This window comes from Chlorocebus sabaeus, chromosome 18 (genome assembly GCF_047675955.1).
Source record: "Chlorocebus sabaeus isolate Y175 chromosome 18, mChlSab1.0.hap1, whole genome shotgun sequence".
Taxonomy (NCBI): Eukaryota; Metazoa; Chordata; class Mammalia; order Primates; family Cercopithecidae; genus Chlorocebus; species Chlorocebus sabaeus.
Window position 1 is genome coordinate 29,461,915 of NC_132921.1, and position 24,076 is coordinate 29,485,990.

At 34.9% G+C, this 24,076-nt stretch overlaps 1 protein-coding gene across 4 annotated transcripts in view; it reads right to left on the bottom strand.

Annotated features, from left to right (window-relative positions):
* The window catches only part of DCC (DCC netrin 1 receptor), a 1,222,872-nt gene that overhangs the window by 121,457 nt on the left and 1,077,339 nt on the right, over positions 1 to 24,076 (bottom strand). For 3 of the 4 annotated variants that reach the window (XM_073006286.1, XM_037982936.2, XM_073006287.1), the window contains exons 17-21: positions 23,741 to 23,913; positions 18,165 to 18,303; positions 13,058 to 13,165; positions 6,384 to 6,578; positions 430 to 462 (exon numbers count right to left, since the gene is read on the bottom strand). In XM_073006286.1, the coding sequence (XP_072862387.1) occupies positions 430 to 462; positions 6,384 to 6,578; positions 13,058 to 13,165; positions 18,165 to 18,303; positions 23,741 to 23,913 (648 nt within the window). Of the gene's footprint in view, positions 1 to 429; positions 463 to 6,383; positions 6,579 to 13,057; positions 13,166 to 18,164; positions 18,304 to 23,740; positions 23,974 to 24,076 lie in introns of all 4 variants that reach the window. The other variant, XM_007973974.3, reaches the window with a different exon arrangement.

Consider the following 24,076-nt stretch of genomic DNA (forward strand, 5'->3'; position numbering starts at 1 on the left):
GTTCATTACAGAGGAAAATCACACATAATTTACGGTTTTTGTCTGTAGAGCTATAGAACTTTAATCCATAGCTCATGAAAGGGTGCAAGAGCAGCTTGAAAATTATGCTGAGCTTAATTATACTTAATGTGAATTATTCAGAAGTGCAGACAGAGACTAAAAATTTATTTCATACAAAGAAGCTTGACATTTTAATTGGTCCTTCAGAATAGAGACAAAACAATTTCCTCTCAAGAAAATTTACATCTTCCTTATCAGAGTCGCAGCCTCAGCCAAGCAGAACTTCATTAACAAGATTAATCATCACGCCAGTGTCTGCTTCATCAGGTGTATGGTCCAGGTGAAAAGAGGAATATAAAGTGATGACTGACATTTCTAACAGACAGGATTGATTCAAGGAACACAAAATGACAGATTGAGCCACCATACCTTGGTCATTAGCCATTTTGTCAGGGTGTTCCACTGTGCGGGAAAAAAGAAATAATATTATTAGACTTTGACAGTTCCTAGCAAGAAAGCTGACATATCAAACCAACAGTTCTTTTTAGCAGGTTTTTATTTCAAGGTTAATGCCCTATTGAAATAAAACTGATAATGACCCAAACTTGCATGTTTATTTCTATTAAATAAGCATTCAGAGAAAAAAAATTGAAAATAATGTTTTTGCTGTACAAATTTATCCTAAAATTATCTTACTTTTCATATCCCTCTAAACATAAACTCAGAACAATTACATAAATTTAATTAAAACTAGAATTAACAGTAAAAAAAAACGCACACAATTACCAAGTAATTATCACCCATATATATATAGTTAAGAAAGTTCAGGAAGCTATTGTCTTGTATGTGGCTTTTCTTTAAACAACTTCACCAATTCTCACATCGATTGGGTAAAATAATTGGCTATCATAAATATGGTAGAATATAATCTAAATATCTTGGTAAATCTTTAGCCCTTGTGAAGATAGCTCTTGAGTTGTTGACAATTTCGGATGACTTATAAGTAATAGTCTTAAAAATGACTTTTTGAAATTTAAATTTAAAAATATAAAAATTTTAAATTTCAAACTCGCTAAATTTTGTTTTAAAGATGACTTTTTTTCCTGCTAATCAAATGAAACTAAATAAGAGGTAAATCTCTAGTATTATCACATTTATGAAAATTATATGATATTTTGACCAAGGCAGACCTTCATAAGCTTCCCTCCATCAATTACTAATATATTTATAGGCCGGGCGCGGTGGCTCAAGCTTGTAATCCCAGCACTTTGGGAGGCCGAGACGGGCGGATCACGAGGTCAGGAGATCGAGACCATCCTGGCTAACACGGTGAAACCCCGTCTCTACTAAAAAGTACAAAAAACTAGCCGGGCGAGGTGGCGGGCGCCTGTAGTCCCAGCTACTCTGGAGGCTGAGGCAGGAGAATGGCGTAAACCCGGGAGGTGGAGCTTGCAGTGAGCTGAGATCCGGCCACTGCACTCCAGCCTGGGCGACAGAGCCAGACTCTGTCTCAAAAAAAAAAAAAAAAAAAAAAAAAAGAAAAGAAAAAAAGAATTATTTTTACCTAGACTTGACCGTCTTTGAGTTTTGAGTCTTTCGGGCATATTTAACTCACTTAATTCCATTCAAACTTGATAGATAGGATACAACACTTGCCGATTGCTTCCTGTACATGTCTCAGTAAAACTCACATAGAGAAAATATAATAGGCATCACCTGATAATATAGTCTCTCATCTGATGTGGTGCTATTATAGCACATCAATCATCGTTTGAAAAATACCTTAAATGCCCTACAGGTGGTGATCCTTCCTTTTCTAAATAAAGCAGCACAAATCATTGTCTAATAAGAATGTTTAGAATTGAAATATGTAAATATTGATTCTGTTAATGAAAGCCCCTTTCAGATGAACAGGGTTTATGTCTATTACATCCTAAGAAAGATTTCTAAACCAGAAATCAATTATAATTTCTTTCATTTAAACATAACATATAGGCATATTCTATGAAAAGATATCTTGATAAGTAGATTTTGAATTGTGAATTACTATTTGGAAAATGGTATATATACAATTATTTTTATACTACTACTACTACTATTATTATTATTATTATTATTATTATTATTATTAAGATGGAATCTTGCTCTGTCACCCAGACTGGAATGCAGTGGCCGATCTCAGCTCACTGCAACCTCTGCCTCCCATGTTCAAGCGATTCTCCTGCCTCAGCCTCCCAAGTAGCTGGTACTACAGGCATGTGCCACCATGCCTGACTAATTTTTTGTATTTTTAGTAGAGATGGGGTTTCACCACGTTAGCCAGGATGGTCTCAATCTCCTGACCTCATGATCCACCCACCTCAGGTTCCCAAAGTGCTGGGATTACAGGCGTGAGCCACCGCGCCCGGCCAGTGTTTATTATTTTACAATTCTATAAGTATTATTTTAAAAAGTTATTGAGATACAGTTGAAAAGTAAAAAGCTGCCCATATTTAATGTATGCAATTCAATGAGCTTGAGAGTAAGGATATACTTATGAAACCATCACCACCTTGGAAGCCACAGACTTGCCCCTAAACTCCCGAAGTTTCCTCCCACCCCTTTTATTATTATTTATTGTGGTAAAAACACAGTATATGATCTACCATCTTACTAAATTTTAAGTACATAATACAGTTATATTATTTATAGGAACTATGCTGCATAGCAGAGCTGCAGAATTTTTATCTTGACACTGATGGGCTAGTGGTTAGAATTTGGTGCTCTCTGAAAGTTTTAAATAAGTTTTATGAAATCTTGTACCTTGTCAAGATTTAACAAACATTTTTTAAATGTTTACCAGCCATTTAATTTATTTAATCACCACAATTTAATTGTATCTAGAGTTTCTCTTCTGTTTCCCATTGAAAATTAATGGCTTCTCAAATACATTTTATTATAGTGTTTTATTATGGTATCGATAAAGGTGCTTTTGACAGGCATTTGCATTATATGTAGCTTATGGACATTAATAGGATTTTGAACTGAGATCCTAACACAGCTGTGGAGAAAGGACAGTATGTTGTTGGAAGTACTGTATCAGGTCTCCAGCAACAATGACCTGATCCTTGACAGGATATGTCAAGGTCATAAGTGCAGTCACAACCAGGTCATAACCAGGAAGTATGTCAGCTTGGCAGCCAGATCGGGACACACTTAAGAAACTATCCTCATCAGCATCTCATATTAAGGTGAGAACTCTTTAGAATTATGTCAAAAAAGATGAGAATACCACCCTTATCTCATTTCCATTCCTCGTCTGCCCTTTATCTTTAATCATATACATGCATTGTCTGCAGTCTAAGATATTTTTAGCAAGGGATAAATAACTACATGTTATGATAGACAAACCCATTCTCATTCTTAACTTTTGAATTTATTTTTCTACTAGCAAAGCTGCACTAAATAGAACTTGAGAAATTTTGAATGTCTCAAAATGTTATCTACTGAAGAGTATTTTCCAACAGGGACCATATAGATTCTCATAACTACCTTTTATTAGAGACAAAAATGACTTACATTTGTGCTTTGATTTTTTTCTATCATATGTTTCTATCATTTGTCAAGAAAAATCATGTATTTTTGTCATAAAAGAATTTGACAACTAGAACTTTTTTCTCTTCTGGTCCAAAGCTTTCAGTCCTATATTCTTAGATAGGAGAGAGACACATTTCAGAATGATGACTAAGGATGCCCAGAGAATTTACTGTACTCTATTGGGCTTTCACGCTGAATATCACTCTTTTGTGTGTAGGAAGTGACTCCCTCCCTCCACCAGATTCCTCTGTGGTCTGCTCCACTGGGAGCATCCTTCCTCTCTATTACCTGATAGGCCAGCATGGAGAAGTATACTTTGTTAGCAGGAAAAACCCACAGGATAGGGCAGAGATAGACATAAGTCTTCCAATAATTTGACAGTGTGTACGTATCTCAATGGGACCCTGGGGAGGATTTGTGGAAAGAAGGTGGGTATGTGCAGAGTCCTATGTGGTCAAGTAATCAAGGTCAAGACTCTTTTCATTAACATTCCAAAGAAAGAATTAGATACATTATATATGTGTACCTACATAAGTTTGTAGTAAGATAATCCCTTTCTAATTACAAACGTCCTTTTAATTAAACAGTGATTATTGACTGAGTTTCCTGTGCTTCTCTGACTGGTTGTTAATACCAAAAAGACTAAATGCTAGCCTCTAGAAGAAAATGCTGCGATCATTGCAAAGGCTAAATATGAAGGAATGAAGTTTGTGGACACCTGCCTGGGGTAAGTGTTACTATGAAACACTTGCCCATTACCCAGTAGAGTACTGGGAGCTTTCTCAGCTTCAGGACATCTAAGCCTTTGTCTCGGGCAAACAAAGTTACGTGCCGATGAACAGAGTATTCTTTGGTGCAGCTTTGGAAACTGAAAATCTTAAATCAGAGAGCAATAGCATGATTTTATCTTTGGTGTAGATTTAGCTCTACACTAAATCTTTAAAACACTTATGTTGTAGCTTTAAATCTCTTATGATGAGTAATTTATTTGTCTTAGAACATTTGTCATTGTAGGTGTCTTGTAAGATGCATGCATGTATAAAATTATTAATAAAAGTGACCAATATCAATATTTCGGAGTAATTCTAAATAATCAAAAACTTATTTTAGCATATGAGCAACATGTATTTAAAATAGAATTACTATTATCGAGCATGACATATAGGGTAGACAACACTAAACATCAAATCAGGGTATTAGAAATAACTCTTTGAATTATTATGTCATAGAACAAATTCCTGAACTCGTTCTTAGTTTTGAAAATAATTTTCGAGATGTGTTTCGGACACTTAGGATAAACAGTACCAAATGAAATACTGAGCTCATTAAACAATCCCTAGGATGGCTTGTGGGCCTGCAAATCTTATAACTCATCCCTCTGCTGTTTAACACATTTGGATGCCTTACATCGTCTTCACCCTTTCCTCAGATCTCTCAGTTGGCAAACATTATGAGTATGAAATTAATTTGGCACTCATCTATAGGTAAAAATGAAGCATTTGCAAAATACGATCTAGTTACATTTCATGCTGCTACAAAATGAATAACCAGTTGCCTTTTGATTGCTCATTTGGAGTGAAACCTGATTGAGATATGAAGTCCCCAAAATTTAGATAGACGAAGATTAGATCATTTCTATCCTACCTCCCTCCCAACTTCTCTGTCATTAAGAACTGTCATGCAAGCTTTGGCTGAATGCTTGCTTGTGTGTTGTTGGCAAACTTTCAGATTAGCTGCCACCCAAACCCAGCTTTTGAATAGCTCACTCATCAGAATTCTGAACTCTCTTATTTACTAGGGTACCTTTCCTAGAAGAATTGAGGAATAGGCTATACAGTTATTCTAAGACTCTTCTTCTAGTGTGTCAAACAATTGCGTGAGATAACAATCATTCATGTGTTTCTAATTTTTTAGTTTACTATCATGTATTAAGTTTTCTGCCAGTCGTAGAGGTATGATGTGATCACAGATTTAAGAGTTAAGTTATTCTTCTTTAGAACAACACATATCATGCCTTAAATACACAACTTCAAATATTAGCTGTGAAACTTATTTCAAATTATTCAATTGTTATATGAATTAAACATTCAAAAATTTTGAATAAACGTTCAAAATTAAACATTCAAAATAATTTGAATGTTTCAAATTATTTTCAATTGTTAAATGACTCTTCAAACCATTTGCCCCCAGAAGAATAATACTGTGCTCTAAAATAGTAAGTACTTATATGGAAATATTTTGATGTAATCACTACTATTTAGCTTTAGTGTTTTTCTGTATGGATATCTTTCTTCTAGATATCATATTGCAAATATTTTTATAGTTTCTACCTTGACACTTTACAATAAATACACTTTTTTGTTTGTTTTGGAACTTTCTGTCTTGCCATATCCAAATTTTATTTAATATATAAGGGATAATAGTACCTGAAAGGAAATGCCTAAAGTTGAAAATAATATGCTATTCACATAATTCAATGCATTTTAATATTTATCCCCTTATATAAAATGACTGAAGCTTTTCATTATATTTTGAATAGAACCAATATACATGACATCAATACAAACTTCTAGAAGGACCCTAAATGAAAAAAGTCAGGTTAAATATGTTTGCCATGTGCTGATGGCAGATCTTTCTTTGATATGTTGGCTTTGAGCATAAAAAGATACATTTTAATTTATTTTAAATGTCCACTACAGCCATGTTGCCAACAAGAGATGGCACAGGGCTGTTTCTAACACAGACTGCAAAGCTATTTTATAACAATCCCACAGGAGAAGAAAAGCATAACAGGAAAGTATTCAAACCTTTCAGAGTCCTGAAGAGGATGGGATCAGAGAGTGGCCCCACTCCTTTCAAATTTCGTGCTTGAATCCGAAAGTAATACATAGTGTCAAGGTTGAGATCCATGATTTGATGAGTAAGCCGATCACCACTGATTGTTTCCATAATCCAGTCATCAATTGGGATGTTCTTGTCCAAGGTATAAAACAAGATGTAAGCTGCATAGACAAATGTGACTTAATTTGTTGTACTACATGCTGCAGTTCTGTTTCCAAATACCCATGTTTTCCAAATGTAATTTACAATAATTATATGTCCACAGTCTGTAAACTACAGTAGTTCTGTAATGTCTTTTTTTCATAATGCAAGGATTAGATCATTGCTGCAATGTACAGAATCAGAAAATAGAATAAGCTATTAGAAATAAAAATATCTGCCACATTTAAAAATGTGTGCTTTCTGCTACCTATAAATCCTGATTATTAGTTTGCTCTAATATGAAAGCATGATGAAAAATGTTAAACAGAGATAACAAGTCTGTATAATTTTCCCTGTAGTCCACTGATGAAAATAAATAACATTTATTTTGACTTGTGCTCAATAAAAATGTATCGGAAGGTATAAAATGCCATGCATGTTTGAAGTGTAATATAAATAAATGACCATATTTGATCACTATAATGACTTAGTGAGGGTGCCAGGGGCCATGTTGCTTTCCTTTCACAGATGATGAAGCCACAGGTGACCCAAGCTGATTGGTAAAATGTCTGGGCAACATTCTTCACCACCACACTATGTATGGGATTCTTTACCAGTATACTATTTCTCCCAGTCCGGTCTAGCTTGTCAAATAAATAAGTATTGCTGGATAACTGTACATGATCTGGTTATTATCTTAGATATTAATAACCTATATTTAGATAGTATTATTTATTTTCTGTGTTAGGGGATATGTTACTTGAATGCTAGTTGTGTGTACTCAGTTATGACAGTCTAATATGTACCCCCAAGATCCAAGGATTCTTGTCACATATTTATATTCTAACACTATACTTAACCAATTTGTGACCTAGCTCTAATTTAAAAATATTAATTAACAACTTTTATGTTTTGTTGTCAGATAATATTGTAAAGGCACTCATGATAGGTGTCATTGATAAACAAATGTCGTGCTGATCTCCATTTCTGCCACAATTCTTCAATGCTATCTATATAACATAGGCTATAAGTGTACCTCATTTATGTATGCATCAAATACATTCTTTGTAAGTCATTTTCTTAAGAGCAAGTGTCTTCCTTTGATTTACCTATTCTTTCCTTTTGAGTCCCTCTTGTCCCAGCTGGACTGGAGATCTTCACCCACGGGTCTTCGCAGTGGTTATGGGTTATGTCAGAGGGTTCTCAAACTCAGAAAATAGCCATGCACACTACGTACATCTCAGCACAAACCCCCGCTTAGAGGAAGACTGTTCTCCATACCATGATTATTCTTCCTTCCCGCTTATTCCCACACCATTCCCCCTTTCCTCACTCCATCCAAATCCTACTCATCCATTAAGGTGTATTTTAAGCTGTATTTGGCCTATGAAACCTTCCTCAATCACAAATTTCCTCTCCACAAACATTGTAACACACTTCAATAAAGTAAAAACACATGTACCATTTTGTATCACTCATCACTTAATCCTATAGTGCCTTATAGAATTACACCTGGGCTTGGGGGATACGTCACTGGATATTTTGTCCTTCTGATTATGTAAGATTAAGCAATGTTACAATCTCCAACATCTGGAAGACCATTTCTCTTAAATTTTGACAAATGCTGAAAACTTACATGTATTTTATATTGACTTTCACCTTTCCCCTAGGTTCGGTATTTCCCAAATCTGCATAATCATAATAGTTACCTGAAGGATAGGTACAGATAATAAAATACAGACCCCAAGACAGGATATGTTGATTTAATACATGTGGTGAACAATTTTTGATGACCACCAATTATCCTCATCCTCTAGTAATAGCATGCCTTTGTGTATTCCTTTCTGTCTGTATGTAGATGGGTCCTAAGTCTTGTTTCTAACCAATAGAAGACAGGAAATGCAATGGAATATCAATTTCACAATGGTGTTACTTAAGATCATGACATCTGCCTTGCTAGCAGATACCCGACTCTCTTCTTTTGCCGTTGATGAAGACATCTGCCCAACGGAGAATACTTTGTGGCAGGAACTGAGGGTGGTTTCTGGCCAACAGCCAGTTAGATACCGGCTGTTGAATCACATGAATCATAACAACAATCACATAAGCTTAGAAGCAACTATTTCCCCTGTGAAACCAAAGATGAGACCTCAGCCAGGTGAACATCTCAATTTGCAGCCTTGTAAGAGACCCCAAAGCTAAACTGTGCTCAGATTCAAGACCCACAAAAGTTATAAGATAACAAATATGTGCAGTTTTAACCTGCTAAGTTTGTGATAATATTGCTATATAACAATAGGCTTCTAATACTATAGGTCAAGGGTAACCTCAGTAATCTGTACCCCAAATGATTTCTGTGATCAAGGTCAGGAATATTGCTATACAACAATAGGCTTCTAATACTATAGGTCAAGGGTAACCTCAGTAATCTGTACCCCAAATGATTTCTGTGATCAACAAGGTCAGGGACATAATGGATATGTGGGATCTGTACATTTTTGGCATTTGTTGTGATGTCAGTGATGAAGATATGAATATCTTTAGATGTTGAGAGCTTCGAAGTTAAAAGGCTTACCAAGATAAAGAATTTAAAATTACCAAGATAAAGCGTTTAAAATTGACAGCTCTGGGATCAAACTAAATAAAGTTGAAGGTGCAGACATCAGTTTCTGACAATTCCAAATTGTATCTGAGCAAATTCCTTATATATGTGGCGAAGCCTACCCTTTTCTTAAAATTTAAGAACTGAGATGGAGAATAGAAATAGACCTCATCATTCAAAAGTCTAAAAAATGGCCTTGGGGAAAACAAACAACTTCACTGGGATGTGTATGTTTGGTATATTTGAGAGATAATAAATTCATCATTGAAGTCTTACCTTATACATTTCTATATAACCACACAAGTTGAACAAATGTACTGGTTTCTCACTACCTTTCTGTACTTGTATACTTACTCTCTGTGTCCAAGTGTCGCTTTTTTTTTTTTTTTTTTTTTTTTTTGAGACAGAGTCTCACGCTGTCACCCAGGCTGGAATGCAATGACTGGATCTCTGCTCACTGCAGCATTCGCCTCCCAGGTTCAAGCAATTATCCTGCCTCAGCCTCCCCAGTAGTTGGGATTACAGGCATCTGCTATCATGCCTGGCTAATTTCTGTCCTTTTGTAGAGATGGGGTTTCACCATGTTGGCCAGGCTAGTCTAGAACTCATGACTTCAGGTGATCCTCCCACCTCAGCCTCTCAAAGTGCTGGGACTACAGGCATGAGCCACTGTGCCTGGCCCCTTTTTCTTTCTTTCTTTTTTTTTTTTTTTTAAACCTCAGAATTCCTAACTCTGCTATAGATACTTTTCCAGAGAAAGTAACAAAGGGAATAAAATGTTCTGCCTTCTGGAAAGCAATATTTAAGAAGCAAGTGGAAGAAATTTCTGCAAATCAGACTGAGAAGCTATATCCTGGCAGTGGGAAGAAAAGTGCTTTGATGATTTTACAAACGGGAGACGAATTAAACTAGACTATCAAATGACACAGAAAAATAGAATATAACCTTACATATTAGACTGTATTAATAAGAAAACAATCTTTGAAAGACCTAACTCTTCTATCTGTGTTGGTCTCTGGTCTTAAATATTGTTGGGCACTGCATTTATTTAGGCCTATGTTTCACATCTCTGGCTATACAGTAAGTCACCTGGGAAGCTTTTAAAAATTACCATGCTCAGTCCCTTCTCATATGAATTAAATTAAAAATCAGCTGCAAATCACTGATCTAGCCCAGTAGAATGCTAATAAGTTGGCACAAAACATAGTATAATAATTAAAAGTATAAACCTGAGTTTTAAATCCTGGCTCTGCCACATCTTGCTTACTTGACTTTGGGCAAATTATTTACTCAGGAAAGGCCTAAGCTTTTCATTTCAAAATGGAATAATAGGAATATGTAATCACTTATACCATACTAAAGATCTTAGAAGAATGCCAAGCATAAAATAAATGCTTAATGTATTTTGAACCATTTTCTTCTGAAAATGGCCGTCCAAATTCCTAACTTGCCAGTTTATGGTCAGAGAATTTAGGCACTGGGATTATCTGAATTTACTTCTTTTTTGTTTAATCTTTGTGAGTACTTATATTTAAAAATTGATGATCTGGATTCTGTATAAAGCACATTAGTAAAGCCTCACCCTAGAATGGATTTCAAATTGGAATAAAAATAGTCGATTTGTTTCAGTGCTCACTGGGTATCAAGGACTTTTCTCAGCACTGTATTATAACAATTCTTCTAGTGTGGTTCTATTACTATCTTTATTTTGTAGATGAGAAAGTGAGAAAGTGGGACTCAAGGATGTTAAATGAATTCCTCATGTGTCTCCCTTAGAAGCTTCAGTTCTTAACTACCCTGCTCTACTGCCTGCCATACACATGAAGGATTTAGGAAAACAAAAAAATACAGAGGTTACATGAGAGCACATCACTCCTTGGTACACGTCTACCTGGCCACATCTTTCAAAAATGAGAAAGAGCTCATTTTTGTTTTACTTATTATTATTATTATTATTAATAATTTTTATAATTCTACAGGAAGCTGAGAATAGCAAATTTGTGCCCTCCGCTTAGTGGTGTAGTATTTTTAATATTTTATCATTCTATTTTCTGGAAGTAATTTGAATAAAGAAATCAAAATACACATGACACAGAAATTCTCTTAAGGGTTCTTAGTGTTTGCTCCCTGTTAAATTGAGTCAAAATATCTCAACTTGATAATACAATTTTGTTTTCATAAATGAGCCAGGCTTTTAAAGGCAAAAGTATTGTCTCCCATACTTTTATTTTTCCATTGTGAGAGAATGGATTTTTAATAGAAAGATCCATTGAATATAATAGTAAATATCTAAGTAAAGTATGTGGACAAAGTTTCTTTTATATGCACTGTGATTTTGGCATATATAATTTTATTGCTTAGATTAATTTTCATTTCTCAATACGAGCTAGACTTCTATTTTTTTTTCCTGAAGAGGAAAATTAAGCCTTCTTTAGGAGTTAAAAACTTATTCTATTGTTTACATTGACTGACAAGATTTACTTAAATAAGAGTGGAGAATTCAAATGAGTGAAGAATATGACTTGTTTTTTCCTTCGCCAAAAACATATCTTTTTATATTAGAACTTGTTTTTATTTAGACAGCTTTGATTCTGTTTTTTTCTCCTCAAACGTATTATCTGTTGATTTTCCATAAGCTTATAAATAACTGATTATAACAAAATAAAATATAAACAAATCCAAAGCTACACAAGTACTGCCATAGAACCAATGAAAAGAGATTATAACAATGAGAAGGAAAAAAAGAAAATTGGAATGAGCCAGTCTCAGTTTTAAAAGGCCTGGCACACTGACAAGTGAACATATAAGAACTTGGGGAAATTTTGTGCCTCTCTTCTTTTTCCATATTAGTCAGCTCAAATAAAAATTCTGTTTGCTATTGCGCTAAGAGCAATTTCCTAGAGAAAACAAATCTTCAACTTAAATTTCAATCACATTTGGAATTTTCACATTATCTTTTCATTTTGCAAAATTCAGAAAGTAAATTACATAAAGTAAGTGTGCTTTCTGAAAATATGATTTCCATGCTTATCTCTCTGCATCACAGGATGGCTGAATTACTTTGTTAATTTATAATAATGCTATCCAGCTCTTGTATGCAAAAAAAAGAAGGAAAAAGGAGTGACTCTCACATGTTCCTAACCCAATGGTTCAAGTTAATTAGACTATAATGTTCACATTTTGAGTTATACAATATTTTTCATAAAAATTATATGCTATGGAGACATCTATTAAAAGCCTAGAGTGATCATTTAAATGCAAAATCTCTGATAGAACTCCATTATATTTTTCATACTAAATTAACATTACAGGCTTCTAATGGATGCTTTAATTAGGCATTGATGTAATCAGCAATATTTGGCAAAATAAAATCTGTCACTGTGAAATATTCATTATGTTCAATTTCTGTCAGTCAATATTAAGTGTTTTGTGAACTGTATGATTTAAGTAAGAAGCTAAAACCTAAGTGAGAAACTAAAAATCCCCAAACCTCCTTATGTGCCATATAAAAAAAAATACATAGTCATTAAGCATCTTTTGTGTTTCATAATTGCCAAACAACCAGCTTCTTTATAGACATTTATACTCAGGGGCACTCCATTAGAAGGTTGTCTTAATGCTTCAGAGAATGAAAAAGAAAAAGATCTATTCTAATTGAAATACACATACCATGAAGCAAATCAAATGAAGAGTGTGTGTGTGTGTGTGTTTACATGCACCATTAGAAGAATTCCATGGTCAAAAGGGGAAAGAAGAGACAATCAGAAAGGGTCACGGAGTCAGCTGAGATGTAGAAACAGAAAAATGCCACACGAAAGGCAGGAGCAGTTCACGTAGGGGGTAAGCAATTACAGGCCAAGGGAGAGCTATGCTGGGAGAGAAAGTGGAGATGCTTACCAGTAATTTTCCCATTGGCTTCCAAGGGAGGCTGCCAACTCACAATGACGGCCCGAGGCTTCCCTTCCCTAGTAATGACTGTCAAGTCCTTGGGAGCAGAGGTGGGGGCTGTGAGGTGAGACAGAGACAAGGTCTTGTCATTGGATGTGAAAGAAAATAAACATTGGTGCAACTTTCATCATGATGTTGACATTCAGAATCTATCGAGAAGTATATCATTTCTATTTTGTCATTTACAGTTTATTTCAAGGATTTGAATTAAATAAGCAAACAAGGGTACAAAAATTAATAATTTTTATGGAAATCAAATGATTCCCAAGGTGTGATTCTAGAGAGCAGAAGAGAGTATGTATGAATATAAAGGAGAAAAGTACAACTGGTATTTCAAGTGGGCTCACACTAAAAATATGAGAATCATTATAAGAAGGAAGAAATGTATACTTAGTGAGACAGATGATTACATATCTTTCTTTAGTTTTTTAATTATTTTTATTTTTATTTATTTATTTTTTTTGAGACAGGGTCTTGCTCTGTTACCCAGGCTAGAGTGCAGCAGTGCAATCATAGCTCACTTCAGACTCAACCTCCTGGGCTCAAGTGATCCTCCCACCTCAGCCTCCTGAGTAGTCGGATCCACTGTTGCACACCATCACTCTTGGCTAATTTTTAATTTTAATTTTGATTTTTGTAGAGATGGGTCTCACTATGTTGCCACACTGGATGATTATATGTCTTCAAAAGAATTCTGTTACAACTGTAGGCATTTATAAATAAAAATGTCATCTAATTCTATACTTCCTTAAAAGCCAAAAAGTTTTCAAAAATGAGTTAAAACTGGGGTCAAAATATCTTAGGTAGGTGACATATTAGGCATCTTCTAAACCAACAGGAAGGCACACAAGAGAAATTAAAATAGAAGAGGTAAAAAATATCTATGAGTATCTTAGTATTAATCCAGCATGAAATAACATGGCACAAAGTCCTGCTCCTAAGGCTACTTCTCCCACATGTTGTACTCAACACAATTTTAAAGATTTAAAGGTGGCAGCAAACTGGCTAAGTTAGCCCAGCATCTTCCAGGTTTCTTCCAATCTGCTCTCTCACTTTCTATGTTTTGGAAGACAGTTTTCCTTCTGGGTAGCTCACAATGCTGCAAGTCTATTATCCACGGCATCTTTGCTATCCTTAGTCTAACAAAGGCAGATTCATAACATATTGGGCTCTATGTTTGAGATCTGGAGGAATTTCTTGGTCTCCACATAAAAATTCTGTGTATGACAAGACATTTAGAAATCAGTCTCGAATTCTGAACTCATCTTCACCCTATTCACTTTGGTGCTTCTGCTGATCATATATTGCAGAATCTGGACATTATTAACACTGTATTTCCAGTATCTCTTCCTGAATAGCATTCTGAATATGAGCCAAATAGAGGAGACATCCATCATTCCCATTTATAATACCATTTTCTTTCCAACACCCTGATCCTCAAAGTCACTGGGATTCCAGGTTAACCAAACACGCAATTAATTTTAATGCTCGACAATGTACTTAATATATTCACATTTTCAAAAAAGAAGGAGAAGGGATGGATGGAGAAAGAGAATTAGAAGAGAAGGAGGGAAAGAAGAAGAAGAAAACATAGATCCAGTATAGTTGATCCCTTAGCAAGAGACTGAATATATACTAACACAGTATAAAATAACAAATGTGGTGTAATATAATATGATATATATGGCTTAATGAAACCAGATCAGGAAATTATTGCAAGAAATGCAGATTCATTATGGCACAATACTAAAAAGACAATGCTGCCTTAAAAAGGATTATTCTCACAGAAAGGTCATTCAGGATATTTTCCCGACTATGAATGGGAAGGTAAGATACAGTCACAAAATAACTTAGATTAGTATGTATCAAACATCACAAGGAATTTTCCACTTATTGAAGTAATTAAAATCTTTGTCTTTTTTACCAGTGAAAATAGCCTGTTTTGTCTTAACTATGTTAAAATTCAAATTGACGTTTGTTTAGAAAATAGTCAAACGATGATGATTAGATTGCTTCACTGAATCTGTTACATATTCAAAAAGGATAAAGTGACTCTTCAACTTTGGCTAACAACATAATTCATTGAAGAATTAGTTATTTAATTAAAAAAATCTAACAACCTATCTAATTCAGGTGCTGTGCAAGCTCTTATTTTTCCTCAAGTCATGTGAATATTGGTGAATAAAAATTTGGTATTGGAATTAATGACCTAAATGTCTAGCATTATCATATGAACTACACACTGTTCCTTAATATTTGGAAAATAATATGGCCCTCACAACTTCAATAATCCCTACCAAGTCAAGTAGAATTCCTCTGGCTTGCTCTTCTCCTGAGTTCTTGAGTTCCACCTGGAATGATTTCTAGAAATTCTTAGTTGTCTACCCATTCTCTTTGGATTAAATATAAATAAAAATAAACACCAGGACCTCTAGGATTTATATTCTACTTTCTTTTATGTACTTCATTCCCCTTGTTGTCCCGTGAACACTGTGTTCAACTCGCTTTGAGCCAATCATAAGTGTCTCTTTAACACATCATCTTTCTGACACCTGCTTGGGTATTTTTACACATGAGTTTTCCATCCTTTGGAAATCCCTGGAATGAGTATGTGATGATTCAACTAAGCCATAGCTCAAATGTCACTTATTTTGTGAAACTTCCTCTTATTTTTCCAGACAGAATCTGTACTTTGTTTGCTGTGATTTCAACTTGTCCACAATTTTGTGATTATATTTCTGATAATACTTCAGGGCTTTAAAAAATACTTTTTCTTGTTTATTGGACAATAATTCTCTCAAAGACATAGACTCCTTACCAAGTTCCTATCTCAAAGCATGACAATTTTAAATGAACATTATTAAAAACCCTTAATTAATATCTTGGTCCACTAGACAAGCATTGCCCTCTGATTTCTTTGGCTCTCAATTTTTCCTATACTTGTATTTCTTTATTAAGTACATGAATGGAAGGTAACATTCAAGTTTCAGAATTCAGCCATAGGAATTGTATTGGGCATTTGTTATTTGGACTATCCAGTATCCCATCCTCTCTTCCTTTTAAACAAGGATTTGTTTTTTCTCTTTGAAAAACAAGTTCTCCTCTGTATCCTGAAAGCTTGGTAGCAATATCGATTGGGAATTCTATAGTCTTATCCCATCTTCTCCCTTCACCTGTCTCAAGAGATGTCAATAATGTTCTCTCTTTTGTGAAACTGAATCTACATACAAGGAAATAAAAAAGGTGGAGTCAAACAATTGCTATGGTAGCACCTTGAGGGGATAGACCAATAGTTCTTCATTTCTATAGCCTAGGAATAATAAGGCTGATGCCTGTCTCTTTCCAAGTCCTAATTATTTAAGGTGTCCTTCCTGTCACTTTTATTTTACTTCAGTTAACCAAAATCAAATGAAGGATTCATTATCTGGACAGAATGAAATGTTTGATTTCAAAAATTTTTCTGTCACTCGTATCTTTATCATGAGCCATTTCAACACATAATGGTGTAGCCCCAAACTTTATCTGACAGCAGAACTAGAAGCAAATTTTACAGTTATTTTATTCACTGAATTTCCTTCTCACAGTTATAAAACCTGCAGACACTTGTGAATTACTTCTTGCTTCTCATCATCACTCAGGGATCCTATCTATGTGCTATTTACACTTTTGTCCAGATGATTATCTTTTATACTAACCACATTTCTAAAAGTTAAAATCTTTTTGTTAGTAATGGGTCTCACCACTGGTGTCTCTACAAGGCTAGGTGGTTGATGAGAAATCAATAGGGTGCATATATCAAGTCAGATGTTGGCGTGCATTTTATGTTTATGAGAGGAAAAAAATGAATGAATTTGCTCGTATTAAGATGAAAATACTACTACTTCTCTTTCACACAGGGAAGGCCAGATTTCTTATTATTTCACATTTATCTACATTCATCTCCTTTCAAGTAAAAAGGAAGAGCAGACTGTTTACTTGTGCACTCTATCCAATAGTATGTATCTCATCCAGCTGGTCTTATTCACCCTAAGAAGCTGTGAACACTCTGAATTTAGGGTGGAATTCTGAGAAGAAGAGATAATACTAAGTAAAATAGAAAAATAGGATGTTAAAATTTAATTAGGTCAACTAGAAATCTACTTGTTGAAAGAAGTATCTACAGATATGTAAAAATATTCCCACTAGAACTCTAATAGTTAAGATAACAGTTGGAGAAAAAAATTAGAACTGCAATACCATGGGACAAATTCTAATGGAAAGAGAAATTCAACTTACCCAGGAAAGAGCTTTATTGGCATTTTTTAAAATTTGAAAATTGGTGTAGTTTACCCAGAAATATGATATATCATGAAACCAATAAAAAAAATATTAAGCCCTCAATTCTCCAGAAGTTGGATTTCTGTGAACTATAAATGTCAAGTACACTGCATCCTTGTTAAGGTTATAAACTCTACATTTACGATCCATAGTAAATGTGACCAGCAAAAATTACAGTGAATTGCATTACCCTAGATATGAACTATTTAAAATTGCATAAAGGTCTTCTATTACGTTATCTCATTTCCAAAGAGTGAACAAGACCACCTGGAAGCTCCTTCCCATGTCCAGTCAAGGTTATTCACAGTAAATATCCATGAGACTTCAGTTGTAATGCAATGTTTTGTTTTGCATCTATTTTTTTTTTCAAGATGGGAAATACCTACCATGACTATTATTCAAAGACACAACTGTTTTGGACAGAGTTCAATGGATAGATTTCTGTTCTTTACTTAAATGTAGTGAAAAGAAGATTTATAGTCAGATCCCCTGAGTTAACACCCTGAAAAAACCATGTATTGATCATGAAAGCAGATTATTTAAGCCATTGGAGATTCATTTATTTTTCTAGTGTGAGAAGAATACTCTTAGATATAAAAATGCTATGAACTATAGAGGATGCAATATTTTATATAAGATAAGGTATAATTGAGACACCATAGGGAACACGTGTTCTAATTTCCACAGAACCTGGGAAATGTGATTACCAAGGGTCAAAGGTAGACATTTCCTCACATACCTGCTTCATACGTGGTGGCATGCGCAGTCATGCTCCAAGTACTGGACCTTCTGTTTTTTGTTACCATGACCGAGAATTCATACATTGTGTTTGGTTTGAGGCCTGTTGCTGTGTAACTTAGAGATGTTGTGTCTTCTGACTATACAAGTAGGAAATAGCAAAGAGATAAAAAATAAACTCTATCAACTTGGTAAATCAAGACATGGAAAAAGACTGTTAAACAACCCAGCACAAAAATAAAATAATCTACTCCCAAATCTACAAAAATAATCTACTCCCAAACAGCAGAGAAGTAGGGCATAGCACTGACTCGACTTCCCATCTATTAACCAGTTCACACTGGCTGATTATCCATCTACAATATAACCAATAAAATTAGGTATTATGGTTGTCCAAAGGGGCTACTAGATAGAAAATTTTCCTAGTAAGAGATGGTGAAAGGTCTAACATGTTAAAGCATATTTTCCATATGATCAGGCATGTGAGACTATGCCTCTTATAAATGTCAATTTGTGTTTGGTATTTAGATATCTTTTTTCAAAGTTAAATACTTACCTTTATTAAAGAACCAGAGCAACAGGACAAATTCCACTTCCTTCTGTCAACTTGAGTTTTGAAATTTTCTGCATTGAACTTAATTCATTTATAATCAAAATCTGTTTGTTTTTTTTTTTTTTGCATAAGTTTTAATGTTGTATATTTTAAATAGACCATCATTATTATTTTCCACTGGTAACAAAGTTAATTTATTAGAGTTCTACTGCTTATCATGTTTTTCAAAAAGCCTTTAAGGTTTAAACTTTTAGGGCTTCCAGAATCCATTTACATCTTATAGAGAACATGAGACAAAAGCAATGCTGTGTCATGTGGTTTTCATTCCTTGTGTAGACTTCACATTAAACAAACATTTAACGATGGTAACTGGAGCAATTGATCAAGGAAGGAACAGCAAATTGGATAAATACTAAAGGATTACATTGGTATTTAAAGCGGTGTTGGTATTACTGTAGTCTTTTGAATCCATTCTTTGTCTTTTAAATGGCAAGTTAGAGATATTTTAGTAGAAAGTAAATTATAGTTCTTTATTGCTTACTCAAAATATCAAAATGGGTAATAAAGAAAAAACATGCTGCAAGGTTTAATATGTTAAAGTATATTTTCCATATAAGCAAAAAAATTGAGACTATCCTCTTATAAATATCATTTTGTGCTTGGTATGAGGTATCTTTCTTCAAAGTTAAATATTTTAAAACTTATTACAGTTATTAACTATTTATGTCTAAAATAATTAAGAAAAGCTCTTTTCCCCCACTCATATCATATGTATCTCACCCTTACTACTGTAGGAAGGGATATCTTTTTTAAAAAAACTCTGCTATGAATCCTTCTTAGGTTATAGTTATGAAAATTGTGTATTTCATTACAACACCAAATAAATATGTAACTGTACTAATAACTTTTCGGTGATGTGCCTATCCAGTCTATTAAAGCAATGACCTCAAATATTTATCAGAAGTCTTCTTAAAAATAACTGTAGGTTAGCGCTGTGACTCACGCCTGTAATCCCAGCACTTTGGGAGGCCAAGGCTGGTGGATTACCTGAGGTCAGGAGTTCAAGACTAGCCTGACCGATATGGTGAAATCCTGTCTCTATTAAAAATACAAAAATTAGCCGGGTGTGGTAGCATGCACCTGTAGTCCAAGCTACTCGGGAGGTTGAGACAGGAGAATCGCTTGAACCTGGGAGATGAAGGTTGCAGTGAGCCAAGATCAGGCCATTGTACTCCAGCCTGGACGACAGAGTGAGACTCCGTCTCAAAAGTAAAAAATAAGAAAAACCTGTAAAAATATATGCCCTAAATAAATGCAAATATTTTTTGGTATAATCAGGAAGATGAAATTCCATCAAATAAAACACAAAGTGGTCAGCTAGTATCTGACATGCAGATACATTACTTCCACTTTTGCCTTCCTTCATGATCATGAACACCTCTAAGTCTTAGAAATGGAAATAAAAGGGAGAAATGAGGCAATAAGAAATATTTTAGGTAAGAGAGAAGGATCATATCTCAGTAAAAACAGTTTCTGGGCACAGACACCACTGGCATTTGAGAGGCCAACAAGTAAGATCGTCTTTGTGTTCTAGATTGACACCTTTGCATTCGGTAATACCATGAATTGCTGAGTTTCCTCTAAAACCTTATAGAAAGCTACTGCTTATCTTTTAAAAAGCCTAGAAATACTTTGGAAAAACATGGCCAGTTATCTCTGTGAGCATAGAATAACCAGATAGTACCTCTCTGAGCCTTACTTTTTGTTTTTTTTTTTTTTTTTTTTTTTTTTTTTTTGAGATGGAGTTTCGCTCTTGTCACCCAGGCTGGAGTGCAATGGCGTGATCTTGGCTCACTGCAACCTCAGCCTCTCGAGTTCAAGCAATTCTCATGCCTCAGCCTCCCATATAGCTGAGATTACAGGTGCTCCCCACCACACCCAGCTAATTTTTGGATTTTTTAGTAGAGATGGGGTTTCGCCATGTTGGCCAGGCTGGTCTCGAACTCCTGACCTCAGGCGATCCACCCGCCTCAGCTTCCCAAAGTGCTGGGATTAAAGGCGTGAGCCACTGAGCCCAGCCTGAGACTTTTCTTGTGTGTAAAATGGACACAACCATAGCACTGACTTCATAGCATTAATTAAAGTGCAAACTAAGACAAGTAAAACATAATGTTTGGCCCAGAGAAAGTATTAAATAAATCTTAGATATATTTTTTCATGCATTGTCTCTTGTTGTATGTCATTTTAGGCACGTGTTATATGCTCCCCCCATTGAGTTATATGCAGTTTGAGAGCTGAGATTGCATCCTGCACAACTTCATATCCTCTGTAACATCCATGTTATATCTAGTAAGCACTAGTCAACACTCAATGGATATTTTGAATAGAAATTTGTATAAAACATCATATGATTAAATACCTTGAAAGAAAAACATATAGAAAATATCTCCATTTGGTCAGCAAAGTTAATACAGGGTTTTAGACAATTGAACCATGAGCATCTGTATTATAACTTGATTTGGGACTAAATGGAACTAGAAGAGCACTCCTGTGGGGAAATCCCTGGATAATGCCATTGGGGTCATCTGAGATTCAGCTCTAGTTTAATGAGGAATTTCTGTCAAGTTATATCACCTACCTCTGTCTTCATACTTAACTACAAAGAATCTCATTGTTTTTACAGTAAGTATGGATATTTCCATCATATAGATGAGAAAAATGAGACTGAGCAGAGTAAGTTTCATGACAGGATGTTGCAAAGTCAACCCCTGAGCCCAGGTCATGTGGTTCCATGTATGTTTTGTTTCATATCGTGTGTATGTCCTGCCTACCTTTTAAAGCTGTAGTGGAAATGAGATGAAGTAAAGATATGACATTGGCTTGAAAAGTACAAAGTGAAAACTCAAACAGTCTATTACCATTAATTGTAAAATTTAAATTTATTGTGTATCTTTCCAGTTTCCCCTAACCCTCCTCACATCAGGTTGTGGATATATATGGAGAGAGAAAGAGAGAGAGAGGGAATAGTATGTTAATAATGAAAACCTTCTGTCAGGGAAGATGAAGGGAAGAGGAACAGTTAAAATCTTTTTGGGTTGGGTCTCACCTCACAGGTGCTCTTTGTGAGATTCAGTAATTCCATGTCTGCTGTAGTAACTATTCAACTGAAATACTTTGTTTCAGGAATTTTGGAACTCAAACCATTCTGGAGAAAACAATCATTATTCCTTAGAACATTTCACATTCTGGCAAAGTCGCCATGACCATTCTGTGAAATGAATGTATCTACAAAGTACAGCAATTATGACATAAAATTTTTAAAGTGAGAAAGTGCCTTTTAAAAGTAAACTTAGAGAATCAGGTAATCTATATAAAGAGATTTTTTTTTTAATGGTCTCATATGTTTCATTGGTTGTCTTTTCTGATGATGTTATCTTTATTTATAGTTCTGCTGAATCTTAAATCTACTACTGTAAGGAGATGGATAGGGTACTTACTACATACATTATATCAATGATACTATTTAGACTTGCCTGGAGAGTTTTTCCAAATACCTCACCTAACAAGGCAGCAGTACCAAAGAAAACTGTCTTTAAATGGTTTCAGCTAAAATCTGATTTATGATGAAATGTGAATTTTATGGAATTTAAGAGTTGAAAGACACCAGAGGAAGATCCAGCATGGCTATGGGCAGAGGGAGGCAAGCTTACAGAATTGGTGGTGGGATTTAGCCACAGCTCCAGGACTGGAGTTAAAAACACCCTCGAAATATTTTCATCCCCCCAAAATCACTACTAGCTTGAGGCTGGATTCAGGAGGATGGTAGTTCAGTGAAAAGAACATTGGCTAAAGTATCAGGAGATCTAAAATCTCAAGAGCTACCCCAATCGAGTGGCTAAGAGAATACAAAAGGAGTAGGAAGGAGACAGATGGCCAGGGTTGAACTATTTGATTTCTTAGTTGTTGGGTGATATTTATGCTCTTATTTTCAAAACTGACTTCTTCATTCCCAATCAGTATCTTGTGAAGGTTTAAGTTCTAAATGTGTTTTTATACATTGTATCCCTCAAATAACTTATGAATTCTTTTAAGTTTATCCATAGAGCTGAGTGTATAACTCATCCTAAAACTATATATAATAAGTAACAATGACTACACCATGTTTTCTTTCAAAATAAACCATCTCTCTGATGTAGTATATTTCTAGGTACATAGTAGGTTCTTGACAACTACTTGTTGATCTTCTCATTTTTGTCTACATTTGTATATTTTCTATATATACTAAAATCATAGCAGTTTCAGGAGGTAACAAAATTATCTTAGTATATAACTAGTTGTTATGATCCCTGAGGCTGGTTGATAGAGATTTGAAAGTGGTAATGACTGTCTCAAACATGTATCCCTGAGGAGCTCTTAAAGAGGCTGTGAGATGACTGGACAAGAACGGAGAGCTGGTGAATGAATTCATATTAGCTAAAGGGGAGTGTGGATTGTGAGTTTTCTTTACCACATGAGGGTGTTTTCAAGGCTAAATGAAGTAGATGTTAATGGCTTAGAGTGCTGAGGCTACAAAAAATATCTTCAAGTTATCTATTCCCAGTTATATTCACTGAAAGATGGGTCTCTGTGACATTAACAGGGTCGCTTTGGAAATCAATCTAGACTCCAAATGGAAAAAAAAAGATACCAAAATCTATCCAGAAAATTAACATAGATCTCTGCTATTTTCGAGGGACAATGACATTCTCTTGTACCGAATCAAATCATTTATATGAACTCAGCATCTGGTGAAAATCAAATAACATTTTACAGCGCTTGATGTTTTCCTACCTTGCCTTAAAATTGTTCCCTAAAATACAATTATTGTCATGTTAATTTCAGATATTGAGTTATTAAAATACTTCGTTTTTCCACATAGATACACAGCAACAAAATGACTCATAACAGTCCAGGAGGGGTTTAAAACAATGCATTAAACAACTGTCAGTTCATTTTAAATTTAATGCTATCAAGTTGAACTTCACCTTGTATTTTGCACTCGCAGAAAAGCTGGTTCTCCACCGGACAGTGTAAAGTCGCACCTCAGATGTCTTTTGGTTCTTAGGGACAGAGTTGTCTGCCCAGCTGACCCTCACAGCATCATGGGTAAGAGCCACAGCCTGTACACCTACTGGTGGGAGCATGGGGGTGGAGAGATCTGGGACCGAGGTGGGGAAATCATCAAGCAAAGGATAATAATCAACTGGGTCAGTGGGATCTGGGTTTAAAAAACCCACCAAATGAAACAAACAAATACATACATAAATAAAAGCGTTAAAAAATAAATATCAGTGGTAACACATCACAATGAGTTAAATGCA